Source organism: Bombus bifarius, unplaced genomic scaffold (genome assembly GCF_011952205.1).
Source record: "Bombus bifarius isolate JDL3187 unplaced genomic scaffold, Bbif_JDL3187 scf7180000008030, whole genome shotgun sequence".
NCBI classification, from domain to species: Eukaryota; Metazoa; Arthropoda; class Insecta; order Hymenoptera; family Apidae; genus Bombus; species Bombus bifarius.
Window position 1 is genome coordinate 1117002 of NW_022884401.1, and position 26636 is coordinate 1143637.

The following is a 26636-nucleotide window of genomic DNA, read 5'->3' on the forward strand; positions in this document are numbered from 1 at the left end:
TTTAGTCAGATTAGAACTTTTAGCATTAACTGACGCGTTATTCGTATTTTATTGCATATTTTATATAGTAGTACTACATTAACCAACCAAGATTCTGCTTTATTGGCTAACCGTCATTATGTCTACCATTGGTGATTTTTTGGAGTAGCCCTTTTGTATTACGTATGTAGAATAGACAAATATATCAAGTGTTCTTTCTGGTGAATTTCCAAGAAATATATTCTCAATATATCCAATAATTGGCCAGATAGTGTCAACTATTATCACTTAGAGAAGCACTACTGTACGGATCATTAAACTGTTCGACCAATTGACTATTAAACTATTCGATCAATTGGTAGCAAATAAACTGCGGATTTTTATGCGTTTATAAGAAATTTGAGGGCACAAATTTGCACAGAATGTACGTAATATGAACAATATATAAAATAATATAAAACTATATAAAATATCCAAAGCATAGTGCTCTTTATAAATAAAACAATTTCCCACTAACGTTCCACCTTTTTAATGATATTCTCAAAAATATGAAATCCGCATTCTAGTACTATATATAGATAATACGAAAATACGTGCATACAGATTAAAATAAAACTTACCATGCTTTGACTCTGATGAGGACCTCTCCCTCCGCGAGGGTGGGCTCGGGCTTCCTCAAAGCCTTGACACTTTTCAATCCGCCGAAACCATTCAGTACAATAGCCCGCATGTCCTTCGGCTCTGGCGTGGATTTCTCCTCGCCGTTCTCCTTCGGTTTATTATCACCGTCGCCATTCTCTTCGACTTTCTTTTCTTCTTCTTTGCTTTCCTTTGGCTCTTCTTTCTCTTGCTTAGACGGCGTCGCTTCCTGAGGTGGCTTTTCACCCTCGGCGCTCGGGCTTGTCTCGTTCTTGTCCTCTGCCATCTTTCCTCTCGATTTCTTTCGCTCTACTCAAAAACGTAGCTCTATCGCTCCTTTTTCTCGCTAGAAGCGCGTAACTTCTTTTTCAATAGAACGACCACGAAGGGTTCTTTTGCCTTTGTATTAATAATTAATGAAAAAATTGACAGGAGCAAGAAAGAAGGAAAATGCCTCAATGAGTCCTGTCTCTTTCTCTCTGTATCCCTACCGCGTTAATCAAGACCGCTAGCACGTTTGCACCCGACGAGAGCTAACGTTGTTCTGCGCAATTTTCCGCCACAGTGGCAGGGAACGTTTGGTGCCGGCTACGCCGGCCGGTGACGCGCGCGGTGTTGCCGTTGCTTAGCAACCGCGCGCCCCTTACAACCCACCAATCAGAATATAGCTGCGCGTCCCACCGTTCACCGCTACGTTAAACTACATTGCGCATAGTATGACAGGTGCCGCGAGTCGTGGAACATTGGTGTTCGCGATTAAAAAGTAGTTCCCCTCCTCTGGGTAAATTTGCATTAACCCACGCATCTTCGACTACGATTTTCGAATCGATCGATTCAATGCTTGTCATGCATCCTTTTTAACATGTTAGCTGCCATGGTGGTTATCGATAGACTAAGGATGCTTATGCAAATCCAAATTTTTATGAATACAACGAAAAAAATGGTATTTAAATAGAGATTTATTGCACGTCATAATACATGTTTTATGGAATATTTTATATACGTTATATGCAATTTGTGCATTTTTGCATCTTCAAGTTTCCCATAAATGTATAAAAATTCGTATTCTAGTCATTGGTGAGCCATGTTACTAAATTTTTTGGAATCATTAAAATAAAATAAATTTTCTGGACTAGCAAATTGTCAACAATGTGAATGACTCAAGTAACATTGACAGAAGAAAGTGCGCAAATGTGACATAATATTTTTCAAAAATTAAATCTTATGGTATAGTATATTTCAATTTATTGTGACACCAACAGGACAAAATATATATAATTCGAGTGGCAGTCAACGCTCAGTGATAAATGATAAATGGATGATAATAAGTTGACAAGATTGAACCATATTAAACAAACGATCTTTAACGATAAGATTGAATAAATGTTTTTATCTTCTAGGTGAACTTCCTCGTTTTGCATTAACTATGTATTGTACTCGAAACCTGTTTTACAAAACAACATGATATCATTTACCATAATCTAACAATGACTAATGTTTGATTATGAGACTCCACATCTATCATAGATTGTTGTAGTATAATGTTGCATGCGAACAGAAGAAAAAATACGAACAAATTCGTGTTCTCATTGATCATGGTATCGAGGTCATTACTAAGAAATATTGTATATTATGCCTGATTATAAGGCATCTAAATGATTGCTTTTTTTTATACTGTTCGCAATAAAGTCACGAATAACTTACTCTGTACGAGATCGATGATTAATATTAGTAGATATGTAAACGTAGATATAACATGAAGATGGCTAAAATGAATAAAATCAATTATCTGCATAATTGAGCTATATCGTTAAAAATGGAATTATGCGAATTAAATATTTCAATTAATTATTCCAATAACGGATTCAGGATTAAACGAACGCTTCTCGAATAGAAAATGCGATTGAAACGTTAGACAGAGAGAGAGAGAGAGAGAGAGAGAGTTACGCGTGGAAATTAATTCGATAGTACAGAAAGGCATAAAGTTTGAGGGGTACGCCTTTGTATCGTGAATCACTAACGCAGATACGTCGAAGAAAAGTGGTTTCTTTCACGTTGATAGCTAATTGCGTCGTCAAAGAACAATGGAGAATGAGCGATGCATATATATTCACGATATTTGAAAACAAGCTTCGAATTGTATTCGTGAATTATCGATTAGTTTGAAGCATATGCCATTGTCCCACAAAAATGAAGTATAAAGATACATTTTTACCATAAACATAAAAACAATAAAAATGAAAGTAAGTTTTTACTTTATTATTTGCCATTACAATAGGTTAGAATTAACATTTAAAAAGCATGAAAAGTAAGAATTATTATATAATTATGTAGAAAATTTTTATTCAGGAAATAAAAACTGTCTTTACTTGAACAAAAGATGAATTATCTATTATGATTTTAAAGATAAATTACCTATGGGTTAGAGTTGACATAATTTATTCAGGATTAATGAAATGGCAATTCAATGCAATATGCAGTCTTACGCATGGAAATTATTATTCGTTTCATTCGAGATTCTCCTTTCTGACTGGCAGACAAGAAAGTAGTGCCAGCAGACGACGCCCGAATTGTACTTGTATCCTTGCGCCACGTACGCTATGCATTACATCGAATATAGATATAGGCACAATCATTTTTCTTTGAATACGTTTATCGAAATGTAAATACTTGTTACCTTTCTTATGTCCTTTATATATTTCTTTTACTATATCTAATGAAATGAAAACAATATGATCTACTCTTTTAAATGGGTGGGGATATTATACGAGAGCATTTCATTTTTTTCCTTCACTAACCAATCTTTTTCCTATGTTTACATATTATCAAGAAACATACATTACTGTACCTAAAATGAAATTATATTTTGAATACTGTATAAACATCAATTAAGAAAAATATTTATAATGGTCTACAGTTCAGTTAACAAAGTTATCGATTTCTAGCTCTGGTGGTATTGAACGTGTTTTACAGTTCCCTTCGTTTTCCATTATCATTTATGACTTTCTTATTGTATATTATCGGTTGTATCTTTCGTTAACAAAAGGACGACAAATATACATATATATCTCTTTTTTTAATTATTATTTTTTATCGCTTAACTTTGTTAATCCAGTTTTATCATGTTTTTATAGATACTACTTCTAATAGAAGTGCAAGTATAAAACTATACTTATCGTATAAGTCTGAATTCCCGAAACAATAGGACCGAGTAATGAGAATTGTGCATGGGTGCAATGAGGATGTGCTGATTGGGATGAATAGCTCATATTGTCGGGAGAGCCAAAAGCACCCAGGAGCCTGTGTATAGAAGCTCTCTGATCATTATAAAATGCCTTGTCTGGTATTCTTCATTGTACTACGCTTACACTTTGTTGCGTGTTACAAAGATAAAGTATTAGTTTCATTTACTTTATGAGACTATAAAGACCAATGTTAATCATGCGGATAATTTAATTATTCAAAAGTTGAAAATATTTTAAATTATTAATTGGAAACAAAAATAAGATCTTAACCATTAATTTTGTGTAATCGATGTAATCGATGTTAACCTGTTTTTCCTCTTATCAATGTATAAAACACCTATTTCTATACCTTTTCCGACAACAATATACGACATTCTTTTTTTATCTTTAATCGCTGTCTTTCACAAATCGATATATTCTATCATTTCCAATATATTTTATTCTCTGTAAGTTTCACATTAATTTATATGCCAGAATTTAAATATAAAACGATATATGTTAAAAAGAAACTGTAAGTAATATAGATATAATATTATCTAATGGGAATTATAAAATTGAATTATCGTTCATATCAAATCGCCATGAACTTCTCTAACTTACAAGATAACGAATAATATAAACTACGCTAGAATAATACGAATGCTAGTAAACAAACAATCAGTTTCTTTCTTCCTTTAAAAAAAACTAAAATATTCATAATATACAATATATACATCTACATGTTAATGTTGGTTATCGTGAAAGTTTTTAGGTTAAATTACATTCGCTAGATGCAACACTTTGTTTATTATCGTAATAGAACTTTCGAAAACTAATGTGCTGATAATAAAGTAATTATTGCGTAGTTTGAAAAAAAATTTATATATATACATATAACAATAAACGATAAAACTTGTATTTTGTATTTCATGAAAGAAGAAACTCCACAAATTCTTCAGCACATCAGCACATATGTACATCAGCTGATTCTCCCACTCTTTCGCTCTTCAACAGACAGTATACTCGAATCGACACAGACTAGATAATAGAATTGGCTACGTCGACGCACTGTTTTTCTAACATTGTCTACAAAGAAATCATCGTATTCGAACAACGACAGCACCGTAAAAGCTAATGGCAAATCATGAAATTGTCAGATCGAAAAGGTACGAATCAAACGATTTTAAATATCTCCTCCTTCATGACTGTCAATCACATTATTATTTTTTTCTTAGTTCAAACTGATTGGTTTTTCCATGTGTTTCGGCGACATCAAACACACAGCGTCGTTCAGAATTTATTATAATTTCATTATCACGATTGCATCATCTTTCGTGTTCAAGATTTAAGTTAAAAAATTTCGACGCGCGTTTCAATGTTGGCAATAGAAATTATCGTTGTAATTAATAGATTTATATTATAGATAACCGCACACATAGAAGTATTTTGAAACATTACATAGATGTATAGAAAGAAAAATGAATATGGAAGTCAAAGAATTAACTATATTATGTTGGGTTGCATTTCAAGGTCACGCGCCAAACAATTTTAGCACGAAGAATCATAACCAAAGAAATATGTAGTTAATCCGATTTCAAGTTATATTTTACGTACAAGCACGTAGGTAATTTATTTCGTAATTTACGCATTACAAGTCTTCAAAATTGAAACTACACAGATCTCACGTTTAACATGCTTGTCAGGATTTATTATATAACATGAGGCAATTTTTCAAGTTCAGTGTCATATAAATTGCAACATGACATTTGTAAAACTACATTGTAACAGTATCGAAAAAAAACAAAATACAATGATACGTGATCAATGGTATGTACCATGAAAAATTTCGTTAAATTAAAAATCCTTCTTGTTATTATTCTATTTTTAATAATTAATATTGTTTTTATGTAAAAAATACTGTTATAAAAATGTAATTTTATAAATATGTAATGCATGATATAATGTAAAATTTATGAAAGGTTTAGTAAAGTTTATTGTTTATTTATGAAAAACATTTTTTATTCATGAATAATAAATCTTTTTTTATTCACTAGCTGGTTTTGGGAATGGTTTAGCTGGTCTGGCTCATCTTCAGCTATGTTACGTTCTGTTGAGAAAAAAATTCTTTCTTGTAAGTTACTTAAATTATTTATTTCCCATTTAATGTTTATACGGTAAAGTAGATTTACAACTTAACAGGATAATTTCAAATAGGGTAATGATTATTTGATTTAACAATTACTATATTTTGACAATGTAGGTTTGAAAACTGCATATCGAGGATGGTATGTGGACATAGGACCAGTTGTAGGAACGTCAGATAAAATATGGACCATTTCTTTAAATGAAGAATCACCAAACACACCAATTGTTCTGTTGCATGGTTTAGGGGCAGGTGTAGCATTATGGTGTTTAAATCTTGATGCTTTGGCTTCACAGAGACCAGTGTATGCCATTGATATATTAGGTAAAAATAGAAGGAAATTATAGATCTCTTAAAAGTCTTATTACATATAATAGATATAAATCTTCAATTTTATCCAATTATTTTTCAAAGTAAGCTGTTCAGATATATACTTTGTTCTTTAATACAGTAGCTATCATGCATGACTCATAGATGACTGAGATTGAACTTTGGAATTATATATAATTTGTGAAACAAATGATGTTGCATATTTTTCAAAGAGTGACAGTTGGTATCACTGTATTTATTTACCTATAAGATCATATAATCACAAATTAGTATTAAATTGATTTGTTGATCTATAATGTACAATTATGTTTTTGTGTATTTGATGTTTTATGTAAAACAATTAATTCTTGTTATCCAGGTTTTGGTAGAAGTAGTCGTCCTGTTTTTAGCAATGAAGCACAAGTAGCTGAGAGTCAACTAGTTCGTTCCATAGAGGAGTGGCGCAGGGAGATGCAGTTAGAGAAATTTGTGCTGTTAGGTCATTCAATGGGCGGTTTCCTTGCAGCATCATATAGTATGCAATACCCTGAAAGAATAAAACATCTAATTCTTGCTGATCCTTGGGGATTCCCTGAAAGACCTGTAGAACGAATTTCCAGAGCTCCTATGTGGGTAAAAGTTATAGCATATATAATGGAACCATTAAACCCACTATGGCCAGTGAGAGTAGCTGGTCCATTTGGTTAGTTCTTATTCTATCACATTTTCATGTGCCAATTTTTGAGATGTAAAATTTTGTACTATTGGTATATATAGTAGTATATAATATGTATTCATGTTTATATAAAATATGTAGTATTTCATAGTATATAAAATGTTATTTCTTTTAGGGCAGTGGTTAATTGAAAAAACAAGGCCAGATATAGTAAAAAAATTTGCACCTGTATTAAAGGATGACACTGCTGTGATTTCACAGTATTTGCATCAATGTAATGCCCAAACACCATCGTAAGTATTTAAAATCTTTAAATATAGAATAAAAATTTTTGAATTCACACAGATTTTGAAGTCTTACGTTCTTAACTTCATTGAACGAATTTTTCATATATGAGTTTTTAAATATAAAATGTAAAAGTTACATTTTCACATGTCCAATGAAAAGTGGTGAGAGTGCATTTCATGCGATGATGCAACATTTTGGTTGGGCCAAAAATCCTATTGTTAGGAGAATGGATAAACTAAGTCCAGATATTCCCATAACTCTATTATATGGTAGTCGATCTTGGGTCGATAATTCATCTTGGGAAACACTTAAACAAGCTAGAGCATTGTCGTACATTAATGTTCAGGTAAGAACATAAAAAAGAAGATATAAAGATCTAGAAAGAATTTCGAGAACGAATTATGAATTTTAAGTTATTTCAATGGTATATTTTGATTGATTATAGGCCATAACAGGAGCAGGACATCATGTTTATGCTGATAAAAGTGAAATTTTCAATAAATATGTATTAGAAGCATGCAATCTAAGTGATTCGATATCCCATTTAACAGTATCAGATATTCGTTCAAACATTAAAAATATAAATGAACAACAAATTCCACTTATTTTAACTAACGAGGAAGTTGACTCTAAAACCGTTCAGGAACAGGAATTGAACACGCCACAAACGCGATCTAGTTGAAATTTAGTATAAAATTTTATTGTTAAATCATACTCTATTGACTTTAATATCCATTCGGACGAATTGGATGATTTATGTGATTTAGATTAGGTATACATGTACTGCAGTATACCAAACAAGAATCACGTGTTGATTAATATTATTGTACAATTTAATTTCTAATTTATGTTTTACTTTGTTAATTTTATAATTTATAATTTCTTGAATTGTTTCAAGGACGACAGTACTCAATTCTTAGTTTAAGTTTATTATCCCACCACCTACGTTTCCGAAAACTAGTTGAATGTTGGAGTATTGGATTTTTGTACAAATTTCAATTTCTTGCCATGATTATAGATATGATAAAATAAATAATAAATATTGAAAAAGGGAATAACAGTACATGTGCGGAATTATTTAAATACTTGAGATTGATCACAAACAAAACATATAATAAATCATCAGAATCAAATCGAGTCAATGGGATCAATAATTTGGACAAATATTGCAAATATGTCATGTTACTTACATGGGTCTTACAGAGGGAAGTTGAATTGTACATTATGCACAAATGTAACATAAAATAAAATGAACTGTGGGAAAATAAATATCATTAACATTAGTTTATTAATGTTTGTATAAAACAAATTTGCTATACTAACTGTTTATATGCTATCAATTCCCTATTGTTTATCATGTCCTTACTGTTTTTTGTAATAATCAATGTTTTCATCATAATTGTCTTCAGTGAAATCATTATAATCGTTTCCAAGATCATCATTGTCACTTTGTTCTTCAGAATCATAAATAGAATTATCTACTCGATATTTCTTCATTTTCTTTCTCTGTTCTTTTCGTCTGTGATATAAAAATTGCTTAAACTCATTCTGTTCTTCCCTATTAGTTACAAAATTTGGGCTATTTTTTATATTTGATGTAGAATATGAATTCGAGGATGGCATGTTTTCTATTTGTCTTATCGTAACTTTTTTTGATTTATTTAATGAGGATTTTATCTGCAAAAAAGAGAAATATTCTTAAATATTATATTAATAATCATAGCTATTATACATATGTACATAATATACCTGAGACATAATTCGAAAATGATCTAATCCAAATACATCATGTCTCATTACTGGCAAAGTAATACTAAAGTTATTATTTTCAACATTCTCAACATTTTGATTAACATCAGAAGTTTCAGAAGCAGTAATGATCTGTTGTATAGCATCTGGATATGGACTAGATACATGATCTTCCCCAAAGTCCATAATCTTCAATTTTTGTTCTACTTCCCTTAAAATACTTGTACCTTTACATTTGACAAATTTAATAGGAGGTACAACCCCTATAACACGGAGTTGAGACAATTCATGCCTCAATTGAGAGGCACATTTTTGCAAAAGTTCCACTATATCAGTATTCTCAGTATTATTGTCTATCCAATATACATTAATGAATTTAAAATCTGCAGTTACTTTAACATGAGAAATCTCTATATTCTTATTTAGAATCTCAGGAACTATCTCTCCAGTTGACATTAAATCTGTAATATACTTCATAAAAACCTTATTTAGAACAATCATCCTTCGCACTGTATATATAGAAAGTTTACTTGTTGAAGTTGCATGTGCATAAGGATTTATGTTATCATTGATTGACTCCCTGTTTACAAATAAAACAATCACCATTTAGTTAAAAGGAGATTAAGAAATAATAAATAAAATCTACATCTGCTTAGAAAATGTAGAGTGTACTACCTTTTTGGTTTGTTTTTGTTCATAATTTTATTCATAACTTTTGCTTGTTTCACTATATCATATTTTGTGCTGTCAGTAAAAATGCGTCGAAAAATTTGTTTTACTGTTGATATTTCCATATTTTGTATTTTGTTGTGGAGATGTATTTTTCGTGACACAATACGATATTGTATTTAAAACATTGATTTACATATTATTTCACATAAGTAATTTAAATATAATACAAAAGCACTCTTTTTATGAAAATAATATAAAATTATTAGATTTATTACAAATTGCCGTTACAACAAACTTTGTATACTTACTATGAATGTATTGAGGTTATGTATTTCATTTATGTATCCTTTAACTGTTAATTAATTCAGTAAAAATAAATTGATGTCTTTATTATTTAAATATAACCTACTTTTTTAACACAGTTTTATGGCTATGTTTTATTTTAGGGAACACAAAATTATTGACTTCTTTTGCTTACAATGTCATAGTTTTCGATGTTCCAACTAAAAAATAAGTTTTAAAAATATAAATATATAAGTTTTTCAAAGATGAGTAAAGATCGCAAAATTCAAAAGGTTGTATTTCTTAAATGATTTTTAAAATGATGAGTTAAACCTCTAATTTCATGTGAACTACATCATATCCCATTTGGAATAAAAGTCCAGATATCGAGAAAGAAAAAAGCAATCGATTTAGTGTGAAATCACCTTTTGTTTTGTATTACTAAGGTTAGAGAAAAGTCATGCAATCAATCTTTCAATTTTCTAACCTATAAATCTCTGAATATTAATTTGCTTTTACATAATCGAGTCACCTTTAATTGTCATTAATGTTCATTATATTAGATTAAAAATATTGTAAATAAAAAGGAAAAATGTAATAATTATTATAAATTTCTTTATATTTTTAAAAATACTTTTGATATGCAAAAATTTTTAATAAAATAATTAAATTGCAGAATGTACGATATATGTAAAAATGTGTAAAATATTCAAAATATTTGTTATAATATTTTGAGGGTGAAACACATCTCCAATTAAATTCCATCCCCTTAGTCGTGTTTATAAAGATATGAATTTGCATAAAGATTCACAGTAATATTAGAGCAGATGTAACATATAAAATTTTCGCCTTTTATTTTTCTAATTTACTTTCGAATTACAATACTATGTACACATAAACTATTTAATAATTATTATATGCCAATAAAACTCTTTACAATTTCTTTTTTATCTAAAAGAAGTCATTAGAGGAACTGCCGTATGTGTATGAGAAGCAAGATCTCTTCCTCACTGAACTATATTGTTCTAGTTCGAAAACTTTTCAAGTACACTATTTGTGCTGTAAACTATCATGCGTAATAACGATACTGAAAATATTGTTATTACAATCGCGTTACGACTTCTCTTCGAGATAATCGACTCGTTTTTTTACTTACAAATTTTTTACAAAATTTTTTTTTGTTCCGCATTTATGCAAAATTTCTTGGACAAATGAGAGCTTTCCTTTAAACCCTAAGTCATTTAAATATCGATCTAATCTTAATAATAATATTATCTGTAATTTAATATGTATTGTTTGACAATAAAAAGACAAATTTAATGAGATCAAATGTAAAATTTGAAAAAAGAAAAAGAAAAAGAAAAAAGAACGCTTACATCCTAACATTACGCACCTAGTTAGGTGTGATCGGAAATTGAAAAGTCTCAGTTCACGAAACAAACGAAATCTCCGAGACACGCGAATAACTTATTATAATCGAAAGATCAAACAATATATATATGTATACATTAAATGATCATACATTTAATTAAATATCACCCAGATCGTATTTGCATGCTTCGAGCACTCGACTGCTTTTGTAGCATGTTTAAATCTACTGGTAAAATAAAATTTCTTTAACGTCTATGACCGTAACTCTTACAAATTCATCATATATTATATATAAGTTAATATATATAATTGTAAAGATAGTACATAGCTTGATTAAAATATCACTGATCAGCGATATCAATAAAAGTCAGAATCATTTCCAGTATAATACGAAAATCGAACAATTCATTCATAATCATCAATTGATAGACACGTAATATACAGGGTGGTTGGTAACTGGTGATACAAGCGGAAAGGGGGTGATTCTACGCGAAAAAAGAAGTCGAAAATATAGAATAAAAAATTTTTCGTTTGCGGTACGGTACGCGTACACTTTATCACGTCTCGTTATAATGGATCTCACTGTAGATTTTTAAAAAAATTAAAAAAAAAATTTTTTATTCTATATTTTCGACTTCTTTTTTTGCGTAGAATCACCCCCTTTCCGCTTGTACCACCAGTTACCAACCACCTTGTATGTTTTTCGTATCTTCTCTATTAACATGTGATATAGAATACTTACACAACAAAAATATAATATTTAAAATTAAACTACATCTAATGCCCAAATTAACTTTTTTACATCCCGGAATTATTGCCTTTGAAACAATGCTTAAAATAACTTTCTTTCAATTAAATTCATTGAAATAATTAAAAAAGCGCACTGGAAATAAAATTCTGTCTTTACCTAATATGACATTATACTATTTCTACGTACGATCAGTTATTACACGGCCTTTTTCTCTGTTTCTAACATGATCATACCTGAGAACATTTCGAGCGAACATTTCATTTATTTTAAGCCACACAGCCAAGAAACAAAAATTCGACTTCAAAATGATTGTTCCTATTTGTTTGATTTTTTAATTAATTTTTTTTTATTCAATGAGAACGACGTCTCAAAAAAATAGTTTTCCTTTCATTACCCATATTTTCAATAAGTTATTTTAACGTTCAATTAAATTCTCTTATTGATTTTGCGTACGTCGTTCGCCAATTATGTTTTCCAATTTACGCGCAACAAATGTAGTTGTTTTTTTGATCGGAGATGGTCCTCCATCTGACATCTCCACGTCAGTTTCATCCGTTAAAAGTCGCTTGCCCACAGATCTTTTCGGGTCGACAGAAATCATCATTTTATTAATAGCCTCCAAATCCTATAAATAAGAACAAAATACGTATAATACATGATTTAACAATAAAATTTTACATAAGAAATATGCGATTTTAATTTACCTTAGCAGGACTACGACTAAAGCAATAACTAAGTTGTGGTGCTGGAGAAGCAGAAATAGCTTTCGGATCTAATGTACGTGTCATAATACTACTGGTGACACGTCTCACCGGTGAACTCGCGGGAGGTTTCCCTTTCGGTAGTGGACTTAATGATAGATTCATTACGCTTCCGCGTGCTAGTCCCAACTTATTCGCCACTTCTTTCACCTGTGGTACGTATACTGTATTGTAAAATTTAATTAAATCCCCACGTGTTTCTTCTCCGAAGTTCTGCGAAGTCCCAGCCATGTTTGTAGGTGTAGGAGGTGCCGCATTGGTTTCTTTATCGGATACATCTTTCTGCCCGATCTCTTCATTATTCTTCTGTAATTCGCCGGACGGTGTTTTAGCTATAAGTACTGATCTATATATGTGAGATTCTGCTTGTGGTTGTAATCGGTAACATCGCATGATTTCAGTGAACGAATTCTTCTCCATCTTTGCCAACTTGCATATGACGTAAATTGCACACATTAAAATTTGATCTAAGTGACGGTCCTTCATTAATTCTGTTCGTTCCTTAATAGAGTACTCAAAGATTGTCCATATCTTCTTCTTTAAATCGATGTCCATTATTTCTAACGAACCGCATAAATCTAGCATGCGTACACTAGCTAGATTATAGAATTTCCTGAAAAATAGTGCGACAGAACCGGTTCGTTTTGGTTTTGCTGGCTCTCTGTTAACTGCTACAGTTTGCATCGGAGTACCTGTAGATTGTACACTAGATGATCTTGGAACTGTAATTTGTTCAGGTAAGAGAAGTATTCTTGAATTGCCATCAATGGTCAAAACTTTTGATGGTAAAACACTTTGACCTGTCACTCGTAAGACGCTTTGTCCACCAATTCTAGTGTCAGGAAATAGACGTTTCTTAGCTACACCAGATGCTGCAACAGGAGACTGAAATCTTTCTGAAGCAGAGGAAATAGGGCTTTGTTGAACATCGTGATGAGTACCACGGTCCAAAGCGATTCTTCTCAATACGGGTTGTCCTGGAATATTTGGGTCAACAGTTTCCAACATGCCTGGTAAAGAAACTTCTTCGCAGCTTGGTACACCTTCAGGCGTGGATTGAATGGCACTCCACAAAGGACTATCACTTTGCCATGCAAGCGATTCTAATATCTTTTCCTCTATTTGATTCAAATGCTTTACAACATCGCGTGATAATTGATTTTCTGCTCTAACTATAATTTCTATCACTTTATAGAAATAGTAGGCATCTAAACTCAAGGCATTCAAAATCCAAGGGAAGATTTTGTCGTTGCTTTTATACGAGTAAATGACTATCTCTAAGCAACAAGCAAATAAGCACTGAATAAAGATTTCTTTCGTGAGAAGATTCTACAACATACCAAGATAAGATATTATTCATCTACTGATTTAGTTTATTAAAATTTTAAATCGCTAATCAACATACCGTAACGTCATAATTTGGTTTCTTGCGTTTCTCGTCATTTAAAATCATTTCTAGAAGTCTATAGAAAAGGGTTTGACCCAAATAAAGTCTCATCTTTCCAAAATCTGACGTGGTATCATTCGCGTTTGTACTTTTGTTGTAGTTGGCGCAAAATAGTTCTCCGAGCTCTTTGACTTTCGTCTCGACGAGCGTCTTTACGTCTTGAGAGCAACTATTTAAGATTTGCAACAAATTTTCGCTCGGTGATGTTTGACCTGCTAACATAGCTTGGAGTCGAATTACACTCTGCGTTGCAGTGGATACTGGTGTCACATTGGTAATATCTTTTGGTCTGAGGTAACTGCGTCCAGTTAATGGAGTGGGCGGAGCTAAGTGTTGTATCTGCTATAAACATTAAATATACATCAATTTTTTTACAATAAAAATTTATTTAAAATTGCAAGGTTTATAAAAATGATAAATGCATATATATAATTATTTTAATACTTACTCCGCTATATTGTTCTTTCTTCATTTGAAACTGTTCATGAAGATCACCAACATTCATCATCTGTGTAGGTGAACCGATGTTATTACTGGCATCATGACCTGAAATGAAATAAAATTATGTATAATATTTGTAACATATTAATATTCCATTTTTCGAGTATTTTAGGATAAATTATATACAGCTGTCTTATAAACAATTTAGAATTTATATGCATTCATGCCAGAGCCTTATGCTATTTACTACCAAGCTTATTACTTTCTTATAGCAGCTTTCGGTGTACTATAAACCTACCTTTCATGAAAATACGTTTAGATAATTTAGCATGATAAGTTATATCTTCTCCAACAATTTCCAAACTTGATATTCCATTTAATCTCACTCTTCTCCAATCAGCTATACCACAATCAAGATAAAGCAGACACAAATTGATTAACAGCAAGAAATGAAAATTATTCAAAAAGACAAAATAAAGATTGTTAACTCATTAACTTTCCTTAACTGTCCTTTATTAAAAAATGCAAATCAAAAAAACATAAGCAAATCTATAAAATAACCTTACTGGTTTTATACAAATAATTACAGTAATGTCCCAGAGAATTTTCACAGATTCATTAAGAATCTACATGTTGTGATAAAAGGATAAGTATATTGATTTCATTATTTTATAAGTCAAAGTAATAAGCTATTATTTAGTGACTAAAAGAATCAACTGAATGAATTTGCTTCTCATTCTCTTTCATTTCTTGTTCTTTTCAACTCATAAGAAAACACGCTTGCGCTTTAAGCATTATTGTATATACAAATAAGAAAATTTGCTATTTATGAACATTCTAAACAAAAATAGAAATAATAGTATATCATTTTATCTGAATTTGTAATTTCATACATATATGATAAGTTATATTAATTAATATAGGATAAAATAAATAATAAGATCCATATCTTACTCAAATTTATGATTTACAAGCAACCTATGTTTATGAAAGCAAAAATGTATAACAACAAGCATACAGGCATACAGTTAAGAGCACTATTTTATTTACAAGCATTGTTTCCTTAGTAGTAAGCGAGTTTAAAAGCTATAAAAAAGGTTAATATAGAGTAACAACAAAAAAAAATTACCTAAGAAAATCCTTTCATCAAAGTCTCCAACACTTAGTACATGTTGTTCATACACTCTGTTAATAGCTTTGCTATTTCCATCAAAATATAAAGCTTCTAAAATACCAGAGAAATTTGTCTGATCACCACGCAGAACTCTTTCATTGAACAATTTATTAATATGATTTTTCAGATAATATTCCTTAATTACTTTAGCTTCAACAGCAATAGCTTCATGACGTTCACATAATAAGCTAACAATACAATTTGCTGTCTGTGGTGGAATATAATTTTCATCATTAAAATTTGATGGTAAACCTGTCAAAAAATATATAAGTAAAAATCTATTTCTTCTTGCATACATAACCAGCATATATTTACCAGGAAAATTAGGATTTAATAGGTCCTTCCTGTTAGCCAACAAAGCATTGCTATATATAAGATCACAACACACTAGGAGAAGATGGTAAGAATTAACTAAATCATCAGAGATATCTGGAAATGCACCCTTTATACAAATAAATAATGTCCAACAAAATTCAAATACTCTTGCAGGTGTACATGGCATTGCTTTGTGTCTCCTTGATCTTGGTGGCCGTGAAATATCATCTACAGGATCTTTAAATATGTCAGTAAAGATTGGCTGATACTTTTTGAATATAACCATTGACACAGCAAAGTTTCCTTCAAGTTTTTCAATCTTTGAACGAAAATCTTGCGACATATTGGCCATGTCAGCCCAAGATTTACTTTTTGTAAAAAACTGTATCAAAGGAAGATTACACAATTGTAATAAACGTGTCAATGAAACACAATTTCCTTCCACATTAGTACCAGTCTTCCCAACAGTAGGTATAGATGACTTACGGCAAGCTACATATAATGCACACCCTATCCAATGTAACTGATCACCCTGAAAAAACAGACAGGAATTTCTATGCGTGTATGATTACACAGATACATGTATACATATTGCTTTTAAAAAATATACACATAAATCTGATATAGAATTTTGTAAATAACAGTAGACAAAAGTAAATTACATTGTAAAACATTGATGAATGCAATAATATTTAAAATCAGTGTCAATTTTTAAATAGTAGAGGATCAAATTATGGTAGTTCTACATCAGGTTCTTTTATAAATTAACTATTGTGTTTGAATAAAAATACTTTATATAAGCAACTAACATTTAGTCTTATTGTTTTAAATTGGTGCGCTTTAATCGGTTGAGTAAAACAAACCGCGAATTCAATAACGTTAAACATTGAGCAGGGGAGTTAAACGATTTGTATATTGTAGATAAACAGTAAAAGAAACATATTTTCGATTTATAGTTCAAAGATGAAGAAACTACGGTAATTAATCTGAAACAATGAATAGAATGTGAAATGATTAAGATAATGAGTAATTCAAAAAATACCTCAAGAGTATAATTTTGTCGAATAGTCTCATAAGATTTCCAAGCTTCAGATGCAGCAGTCGCATCCATATTCAATTTCTGACACAAATCTTGATGTCTACTGTAAGTAGAGTCTTCTACATCATCTGACTGCCCCATTTTTATCTAAAAACTTGAGAAAAGCCACAAAAAAACACGATTAATTTATACTGATATATAAGTGAGGTGCGCCATACGAGAGCTCCGTGAGGGCTTGGCGGGAAACGACACGAGCTCCGCCATATTTGCCATGTTGGCGGGAAATGTAGAATAGCAATTATAAGAAAAAAATCCTTAGGTCGATTTTGCACGAAAATTTAATATATTCCGCAACTGACTTATTTTCAAAATAATGTATTTTATGCAATATATCTTGGATTACAGGAAGAATGAGAAAATGTCCGTTTAAAAAATTCCTAAACATTAAATACGAATTGGTAGTTTTTACAATCTTTGAAACAATGAAACCAAAATGGGCGGTAAAATTTTCGGACAATATTTTTTTAATTTTAGAGGAGTATAACGTATTGTTTGTTATTTATAAATGTTATCATACGTATAAATAATAAATTGATTAAGATTAATTTATGTGTTAAATTATTCATTAATAGAATCCACGAAATTTTTATTAAGATACTACATATTATCCAATCAAAAGTCAAAATCTTACTCTTTGTAATTTAAAATGATGTGTTCTTATTGGTCTTCTATAGTGATATATATATATATATATGTGTGTAAATATTTGTGCACTTGCATTACCTGTGAAAAAGTATTTGGTGGAAAGCAAGATGCTTTTAGCACATTCATCTTTCTGTTATTCTTATTTATGTTACATCGTTGAAAATATCTATTTTTTTTTCGTTTATTTTAAACCATACATGTTAAATATAGGTATCATATGATAACTTCGCTTGTACTTATATTTGTGTTTTCAAAATCTGTCAAAGTTTAAATTTATGATTCATCAGAAAAAATTGTGTGGTATTTATTAAATTTAGTATAGACGACGTATAGACAGATATTTATGAAACCTGCTGGAACTAAGAAGCGCTCTCTATGTCGATAGCGCTTTCATGGTATAAATATGTAAATACAATATGGCCGATAGAAGCGGAACTTTGCGAGTTTTTCCGAGTGGCATTTTGCCAATGGATTAAGAAGCTGTGAAATTTGTAAATTCATTCGAATTTTCTACGTGCACAAATCTTTAAATGACACGGATTAAACGATACTGTATAAATCGTTCAAGTTTCCTTGATTATATCGAAATGTCAGTAAGGCGCTACTACTAAAGAATGTTTATTTCTCTCCAATCAGAGTAATCGCTTTTTTTAATTTTTTCCTACAATATGAAATAAAACGTGAAAAATCCGCTTTTGGTCGAACACAGTGTTATTGTGAGTTCATGTTCGATTAGCCGGCATTTCAATCAACGATGTTCACAGTATAGGTACTGTCATGGACACAGATGTAGAACTTGCCAAAGGTGAAGGGTGTGAAACTAGTCCAGGTTGCTCTGGCTATTCTAGCATGGTGCACAGTAAAAAAGTTATTAAACATGCACTACGTCAGCAGGCTAAGAGGCGTAGAAAAAATACTACAATTGCAGCTGGCAATTCTCGTACTCTTCCAAGGATTGTCGTTAAACCACTACCTCCACCTCCACCGAATGATCCTCCTTCTCCTGTTAATAATGTACAACATATTAATACTAGTAAGTCAGATATATTTATTAATTTATGTTTACATAAGCTTAAATAAATAAATAAATAAAATGATATAACATTTTAATAATTTCAATATACATTGATTTACTAGTTTATTGTTATATATGTTAGTATAACGTTATTCAAATATAGCAACTGAGGAGCCTGCTGCCACAATGAGAGAAGTCCTAGCAAGCTTGCCAGGATTTAGTTTAAAATCTGGACGTAGACGATCAACAAAACGATTATCAGCAACTGCACAACTAGAGGCTGGTCTTGTAGATCTTGAGTCTCCAGCAAGTATCTTAGCAAGTACGAGTTTACGTGCTCTTTTAAATAGGCATACCTTTCAAGGTTTACCACCTTTATATCAAAGGAAACTTGCACAACTTTTACCGGCTGTAGATAGACAGGTAATTTTAACAATGTGTTTATTAATAATGCTTAACTTATAATGCTTTATTATCTTACTTATTTATTTTTTTGAAATATTTAAAATTATGTCTGTTTTATAAAACTTTTTATTTTATCTGTTGCTACCAGGATGCTGCTACATCTGGATTAAATAATGAATTCTTTGCACGAGCTTGCTTAGAATGGCGTAAACGTTTGGCAGAAGGAGAGTTTACTCCAGAGAATCAACAAAGATTGAAGATGGAGGCAGAGAGAGATAAGAATAAATTGGATCCATGGAAAGTTAAACATTTTGAACCCATATGGGGTGAGAAACGTGAACCTAAACTTAGATCAGGTCTTCACTGTATTACTGAAACAAGATCTGGCGGAGCTGTAACGCGTTCAAGTTTAAGACTTCGTTTAGAATCTAATGTAGATACACCTGTATCAGATACTCCCTGTCCTATTATGTCTGAAGATAAAGTCGAAGAAGATAATTGTAAAGTTGAAACTAGTATAAATAATTCAGACGAATTGAACGAAACAACAGAAATACAAGAATTATTACCAGCAGAATATAACGAAACAACGCATACATTAATCGATGAAAAACATATAGAATCTGTAAACATAAATTCTGTAGAAACGATAGCTGATACTGAAATGCATCAGGATAAATTAGAGGAAGACGAGAAAATTATTGATCTTCCAGAAAAACAAGATATAATTGAAGAGAATGAAGTAGTAACTCAGGTTTGTCAAGAAAGTATTTCAAACACGACGAATTATGACGAAGAAATTCATTTACCTCAAGATGAAAAGAATCTTCAATCAATGGAGAACCACATCCTCGAAGTATCCGAGGAAAATAGAATACTCTTACCTGAAGAGAATACTTCACCAAGATCCAGTGAACAAACAGAACAAATCCCTCATACAACCAGGGAGACATCGTCCCAATTATCAACAGAATGTACGTCTCAAACTTCCATAGATCAAGTACCGCAAATTTCGAAACAGGAAATATCTCAAATGTCGGAAGAACAAATTTATCCAATGTCTGACTGTGAGACTACAACTATACTCGAGACTTCACCATCGCACGAGCAAGTTAGACCGACCGAAATCGTTATGGATGATTCTACGTTAATTAATAACAATCAAACTGAAGCAACACAGGTTTCTCATGAGAATCCAACGGACGGTGAATCGCAAATTCCTGAAGGAATGGAAATCGACAGTGAAACGTTGCAACGTATTCACGAATTGGAGGTGATAATTTATACTGTTTGTAAAGATTTACAACATAAAATTATCAAGTTCTGTTAAAAAACAAATATGATACACCTCTTTCAGGTAAGGGGAGAAATGCGCGAAGTGTACGAAGAGATTTCGGGATGTTCTGAAGAAATAATATACCCTATTCTTGATGGAATGGAAATGGGGTCGAATAATGCCGAAGAAACTGAAACGCAAGTGGTCTCGGGGCAGTCGGAAGTTACTAGAGAGCAGCAAGATGTAAATAGTGGAAACGAAGATGAAGCTCTTCGAGAAGCAAATAACTACGTTTGTTCTGAAATGTTAGAATGTAGTTGGTCGGTAGACCCCACAGTTAATAATATTAACAATAATAACAGGGTAAGTGTACTGATAAAAACTTCAAATAATTTCGTATCTCCTTTTTTTTTTAATGTATAATCATCAACAATGTATCTTTATATTGAAAAAAGTTAATTTTATTTTATGAAGACTCAGGAAGAGCTTCAAGTTCCATGGCCACTAGTAGCTGCAGCTCTTGATGGATCTGTGGCCGCTAACATTACGGTAACCACTCAGGACGAATGCAACGAGACACCTACTTCGACTGATTCAGCTAACCCACCACAGCAATTTATTAATGCAGATTCTAATGTAGAATCAGTCAACTGTATTCAACTACCAGTTGTTCAGGGAACTCCGTTTCAGTCAGAAGGTCTCGCAATCGGTACACCAGGAACGAGTTGTATAATGAAGAATTTTCAGTCTCAAAGCCCACCTATTATTACCTTTCCACAACTGCAATCCATCAGATTTGTACAAACAAATTTTTCTGACCAAAACACTACATCGACTTTGAATAGCACATCTCCAATTACTGCTCAAATTCAGAATCAACAGAATACAACCTCGCAAGTGAATATAATGAGAACGCAAGAAGAAGTCGTTCAATTAAATACTCAAAATAGCACCACACGGAATATTAGAAACACCGTAACTCAAAATCAAGTTCCGAATACCGTAACGGCCGCGATTGGTGTACAACCACAAAATCGTGCACAAAATACTATTGTTATTCAACATCAAGCGTCGGCTCCTACGCAACCACGACAAGTTGTAGCAACCATACAGCAACAACAATATCCTGGTACGGCGGTCGCTGTATCCTCAAGATCTTCGCGTTCTAATAATCAAGGTAGTCAAAGAGGTTCCAGGAATAGTAATAAAGAACAAGGAGGAGGTCGATCTCGTAGTACTACAAAAGAACCTCCTGGTGCAGTTAACTTAGAACGCAGCTATCAAATATGTCAAGCGGTAATTTTAACAAATTAACTTTTGTTAGAAGAGTTTGGAATTTAATTTTTGTTTTATGTGAAATAAGATGTATTTGTGCTATTGTAGGTCATACAAAGTTCACCAAATAGAGATCAATTGAAGGCTCATTTGAAACCTCCGCCTAGTTTACTTGCCAGAGGTGATGGAGCGTTTACGACGAATAAATCTGGTGGCCGTACAATTACGACTGTCAAAACTCAGAAACCATCACAGACGATACAAAATAAACAAGCTCAAAATAAAACGCAAGCAGTTATGTTAAGACACGTGTTTGCAACAGCACGCCAAGCTACTTCCACAGAGGTATGACATACCTCTTGTAGAAATTATATGATAGTAGCATGTTACATGTTACATTTTTTTCCTATTTTATTCTGAAAACAAGGGTGCATTGTTTGTCTAATTTAGTTTTATTTAGGTCCTAAGTATATTAAAAGGAAATACAAAATCTTATTTATAAATACAAATAAAATAGAACAGAAAAATATTAGGGGTATCATTATAATTTAAATGTTTCAAAAGTTTATTTAATCTTGCAATCTATGTTTGGAATATTCACACATAAAGTAGAAACTCAAGATTGCATCATATATTATTTCATATTTTTCTGTGTGTACAGTGCTAATCTTGCGGGTGGTTTGTGATGATCACTGTATCATACAGGTACCTAAATAAATAAATCTACTTACTAGTTTTGAGTTTCTAAAAGTAGTAGAAACAATATCGCGATATTTTTAAAATGAGCAACAATCAAAATGAAATATCAAAGTGATCTATTTTACAGAACGATTCTTGTTTGAAAATAAACAGAACAAGGATAAAAGAAATTACATATATTAATAAAAATACTTGGGCGTCATATATTTTTACTCGTGACCAACCAATTGCAATTATACCTCCTATGAGAGAAGGATATAAATTTAAATTACTGCTTTAAAATAAAAAAAATTGTTAAAAAGTTTAATTGTTAAACAACATTTTAGGTTCCAGAAAGCAATACCGTAGCACAATTAGGATCCACTACAACAGGCGGATTAGGTCAATATATACTAGTACAGAGAACAGGAGTTGGAGACAGTGCACCAAGAGCATCTTCTGCACCACCTCTACCTCCTCAGATCGCGGGAATGGGAGTCGGGGTGCATCTAGTACGTGGTAGACCAGCCAGTGCAGGAGAAGGTTCGCATCAGGCCGTAACGTTGAAAGCAAGGGGCACCGATGGTAGAGGAGGCGGTGGCGCCGAACCCGGAGCACCTGGTATGATCATGGGTGGAGATCCACCACCTCCCTGCGAATGTAATATGCGAGGTGCTATGGTAATATGTCGACAGTGTGGCGCGTTTTGTCACGATGACTGCATCGGGCCTCAACGTATCTGTGCTACCTGTCTGATACGTTAATCATTGTTTAACAATTGTTTCTGTATAAATTAAAAAGAGGCCGTGCAGAGTGCTGAGTATCAAATTACGAATAAACATATTATTTTGGATGGAGTCTTTATCAAAAATGATATATTGCATGAATTTGAAAATAAAGCTGGAAGACCTCGTACGGGCAACCGAATTTGTTGTTCAGCACTTTAATGTAAGTGGTAATTCATGTAGCAGAGAGAATCAATGAATACAGTTGCAAACATTTCTGAATCTGTAATTTTGTATTCTCTGTGATTATTTTTTCAGTATTAATTTGCGGTTGCTTGTGCGTAAAATCTTCTCTTTATGTTGCCCTGTATTTTAATATATTTTATTTTGTTTCATGACAATGAATGGTTTTTGCCAAAATTTTAATAAAATAAATTTTTGTAAAATAATTTGATTGGTTTTTATGTCTTTAATTGGTGATTGTATATAATGTATAATTGATGATTTGAATGATTGAAATATTACAACTGTATTCTTGTAATTCTCATCAAAGAGAGTGAAAAAAAATAAATCTCTTATAGTCAGACTCTAATACCGTCTTCCAGTAAGCATCACATTTTTCAACATACGTCTGTACTATTTATTTATTAGTAGAACTTTGAGTTTATTCTTATTACCTAGAAGATATTCCTGTACATGCTGATCTCAACTTTTATTAAAGAAAGTCAGAAACTTATTCTTATATGCTCTCTCGTACTCATTTCTGTTAACATAGTTTTTTAAGTGCAAGGACAAAGTTTTCATTCATCATGGGACACTTACTATAATGGAACATCTTGTACAGGAATGTTGTTTAAGGATAACTATTGATGATTAATATTATTAATCTATTGCAGTGATGAAATCTAATTAGATAAATGGTAGAATTTACATATTTTAGCTTTATCTCTTACTTCGTTGTAAACGATTTTCTAGAATAAATATCGGATATGTTATTTGCTTCACGTTAACATGAAATTAAATATCATGAAACGAAGTATGGAACAAGAAAACGCATAAAAGTAAAAACCATAGTTCCACAACCAACATTTTACATTGTGTACATAATTCGCATTTTACAGATGTCCAAGTTTTTATATATGTTTTTGAATCTTTACGAAGAATATGATTCTTATTTTACCACGAAATAGATTTTCGAAAAATTAAGAGCTACTATCATATTATTTTCTTATGCAATTGTAGCCAAATATTTTACGATCGTTGCGTCTGTGTATAAGTACAATAACATGATTCATGTTTCGCTAAAAAAAGTATGTGTCATCGACTTTGATCGAACATACAAATTGTGTTTATCATATAGGTATATAAAGATAAATTTTCGTACTGATATGTTTCTTTGAAATCATAGATAAGAGTATGTAGTATTATTGCGATTCGATAGAACAACCATTGTGTATTTGTCGCTCAAATGTAAATAAAATCATATTCGTTTAATATGCGCAGTGTACGTGATGACTAAAGTGCGGATTTGGCGATCGTGAGCGTTGTGGGAAAACAACACCTAAGCGGTATGATGGAGCAGAGCAATTTTAAGTTTCTGATGCGGTTACGAGACCCAGAACCATCTTCAAATATCTGCAAAGTATACTTCGTCACAATGCAACGTACGCTGAATTCGTACTTTATACGATAACGCATTACCTGTCGGAAACAGCAATAGCTACTTAACATGTATGTACAAAGGTATTCTATATTTAAGAATGCTGAAATTAAAAAAGTAGTATTAAGTCAGATAAAAGAGTATTTCTTTCAAACCATGAGATTATTTTTATCTTTTCTTTTTAAGTTCATCACGGAAGTTACAACATAATACTGAAGATAAAGGATTCTGTTATTTCTAAGATATAAGTTTTGGCATTCAAATTTGGCACGGATACTAAAAAATTTGTATTATCTTTTAACACATTATTATCGTGCATGGAATATCTTATTCATATATATTTGAATCATTTTAATGTTTTAAACAAATGTTTTGATATTTTATAATTGCACGATTTTACATTTCTAGCAATTAATAGAATCAACGGCTGTGATGATATTTTTCCTTGGAATTTTCGCCATATTGTATTTCATTTTTTAACGCGAATTTCATTTTTTTAAATAAATTCATTGTAAACTTTGTACTCGTATGTATATATTACCTTATTTCTGTATCATATGTACAAGCATAAACATATATTGCATCAATTAATATGTAAATAGATGTCTTAAGATAACATAAAAGATTTGGTAAATTTTATTGTAAAGATAGTAAAAACCGTTTACGTTTAGATCTCTTTTGTCTATATTTTAGATTTTCTTCATTAATATTTTTGGTTCATTTATTTACGTTTCAACTTTTGTTTATTTCCAAACGAAAATTTTTGTGTGAAAAATTCTAAATAATTAATTCAAATATTTAGGGACCTTAATCATTTGAGGAATTAATGCCAAAATATTAATATTATTATACGAATTAGCATCTATACAATAATTTCCGTTATATTTTTTAAATATCACTTTAACTAAAAAATTTTACATTTTAGTATTAATTAATATATAATACGAATAAAAAATATTTAAAAGAAATTATATTTTTTACAAGGTGTGTCGTTATATATGAAAAATATTTCAGTAATATATAATTTATGTAAATAAAAATTTCTTATTGTTGGTATAAAAGTAGAAAATAAGAGAAATGCTTTTGTTCAGAAAGATAACGGTTTAAGTAATGAATCGGAATAGAATGTATTTTGGTCGCTTTCATCATAAAAACAAGATTTCTAATTATTTATAGGTATACATATACATCGTACATAAAAAACAATAAATTAATATAATAAACGATCTTTTTCAATTGCCATCACGTAAGTCGTTTATGTCTTATAATGTCATACCATTGTGACTCTGTTATTTAGCAGTTTTTCTCAGCTTAGTTTTATTGTAATAATTTTCTACAAATAGAATTTTATGTTCGTATTGTTCATAAAGTGTCGTGGTGTTTTTTTACATGGTTTTCGAAAAAATCTGTTTATTGTACATTGCTTTTCTTGAAGTACTATACGAACTATATTTATTTTGATTTTTGCTTGGAAATTATTGGGAAATCTAAGTACTTGTGTGATTAAAAAAATAAATAAACTTCATCCTCAATCAAACTAATTCACCCGTTTGTAAAATCCACCAATGCACTTTACACGTATGAATAAATTTATAACCACGCTGTTTTTATGTATATAACCCGGTGCCAGACGTTGT

At 31.3% G+C, this 26636-nt stretch overlaps 5 protein-coding genes across 21 annotated transcripts in view; 2 read left to right on the forward strand and 3 right to left on the reverse strand.

The window, feature by feature from the left end:
* Positions 1–1185, reverse strand: part of LOC117207410 (synaptic vesicle membrane protein VAT-1 homolog-like) — a 35038-nt gene extending 33853 nt beyond the window's left edge. Inside the window, exon 1 of the mRNA XM_033447602.1 lies at positions 600–1185. Coding sequence (XP_033303493.1) covers positions 600–904 — 305 coding nt within the window. The 5' untranslated portion in view covers positions 905–1185. The remainder of the gene's footprint in view (positions 1–599) is intronic.
* A 3595-nt stretch (positions 1186–4780) lies between these two features.
* Positions 4781–8546, forward strand: LOC117207411 ((Lyso)-N-acylphosphatidylethanolamine lipase). 9 transcript variants are annotated; one of them, XM_033447604.1, is made up of 9 exons: positions 4815–5008; positions 5266–5466; positions 5546–5669; positions 5897–5973; positions 6103–6309; positions 6674–6997; positions 7146–7263; positions 7418–7604; positions 7704–8546. In XM_033447604.1, the coding sequence occupies exons 3-9, from the start codon at positions 5602–5604 to the stop codon at positions 7938–7940; spliced, it is 1218 nt and encodes a 405-aa protein (XP_033303495.1). In that variant the 5' UTR covers positions 4815–5008; positions 5266–5466; positions 5546–5601; the 3' UTR covers positions 7941–8546. The 9 variants fall into 9 exon arrangements, with proteins under 9 accessions (XP_033303498.1, XP_033303495.1, XP_033303494.1 ...); XM_033447603.1 differs by having other exon boundaries at positions 4819–5008; positions 5266–5462; XM_033447605.1 differs by having other exon boundaries at positions 4819–5008; positions 5373–5466.
* On the reverse strand, positions 6516–10573 carry LOC117207412 (putative ribosome-binding factor A, mitochondrial). 2 transcript variants are annotated; one of them, XR_004487509.1, is made up of 7 exons: positions 10295–10573; positions 9988–10182; positions 9683–9915; positions 9008–9587; positions 8582–8935; positions 8449–8512; positions 6516–6841 (listed from the first exon to the last, which is right to left on the reverse strand). XR_004487509.1 is itself a non-coding variant. In XM_033447613.1 (6 exons), exons 3-5 carry the CDS (start codon positions 9799–9801, stop codon positions 8621–8623), a joined length of 1014 nt encoding a protein of 337 aa, XP_033303504.1. In that variant the 5' UTR covers positions 9802–9915; positions 9988–10182; positions 10295–10572; the 3' UTR covers positions 6516–6841; positions 8582–8620. The 2 variants fall into 2 exon arrangements, 1 of the variants encoding a protein (XP_033303504.1); XM_033447613.1 differs by lacking the exon at positions 8449–8512 and having other exon boundaries at positions 10295–10572.
* Positions 10574–12287: 1714 nt separating this feature from the next.
* Positions 12288–17526, reverse strand: LOC117207409 (retinoblastoma-like protein 1). Of its 4 annotated transcripts, none has more exons than XM_033447597.1 (8): positions 17264–17526; positions 16222–16753; positions 15862–16158; positions 15031–15132; positions 14740–14837; positions 14250–14633; positions 12788–14173; positions 12288–12708 (listed from the first exon to the last, which is right to left on the reverse strand). In XM_033447597.1, the coding sequence occupies exons 1-8, from the start codon at positions 17399–17401 to the stop codon at positions 12520–12522; spliced, it is 3126 nt and encodes a 1041-aa protein (XP_033303488.1). In that variant the 5' UTR covers positions 17402–17526; the 3' UTR covers positions 12288–12519. The 4 variants fall into 4 exon arrangements, with proteins under 4 accessions (XP_033303488.1, XP_033303489.1, XP_033303491.1 ...); XM_033447598.1 differs by having other exon boundaries at positions 14250–14630; positions 17264–17401; XM_033447600.1 differs by lacking the exon at positions 15031–15132.
* An 831-nt stretch (positions 17527–18357) lies between these two features.
* On the forward strand, positions 18358–25132 carry LOC117207408 (polycomb protein Asx). 5 transcript variants are annotated; one of them, XM_033447595.1, is made up of 8 exons: positions 18358–19011; positions 19148–19403; positions 19534–20658; positions 20743–21024; positions 21136–21957; positions 22045–22281; positions 22962–23235; positions 24843–25132. In XM_033447595.1, the coding sequence occupies exons 1-8, from the start codon at positions 18743–18745 to the stop codon at positions 24878–24880; spliced, it is 3303 nt and encodes a 1100-aa protein (XP_033303486.1). In that variant the 5' UTR covers positions 18358–18742; the 3' UTR covers positions 24881–25132. The 5 variants fall into 5 exon arrangements, 4 of the variants coding, with proteins under 4 accessions (XP_033303486.1, XP_033303487.1, XP_033303484.1 ...); XM_033447596.1 differs by lacking the exon at positions 24843–25132 and adding an exon at positions 22598–22641 and having other exon boundaries at positions 22962–23060; XR_004487508.1 differs by having other exon boundaries at positions 18359–19011; positions 22962–24753; positions 24843–25130.
* The last annotated feature ends 1504 nt before the right edge of the window (positions 25133–26636 follow it).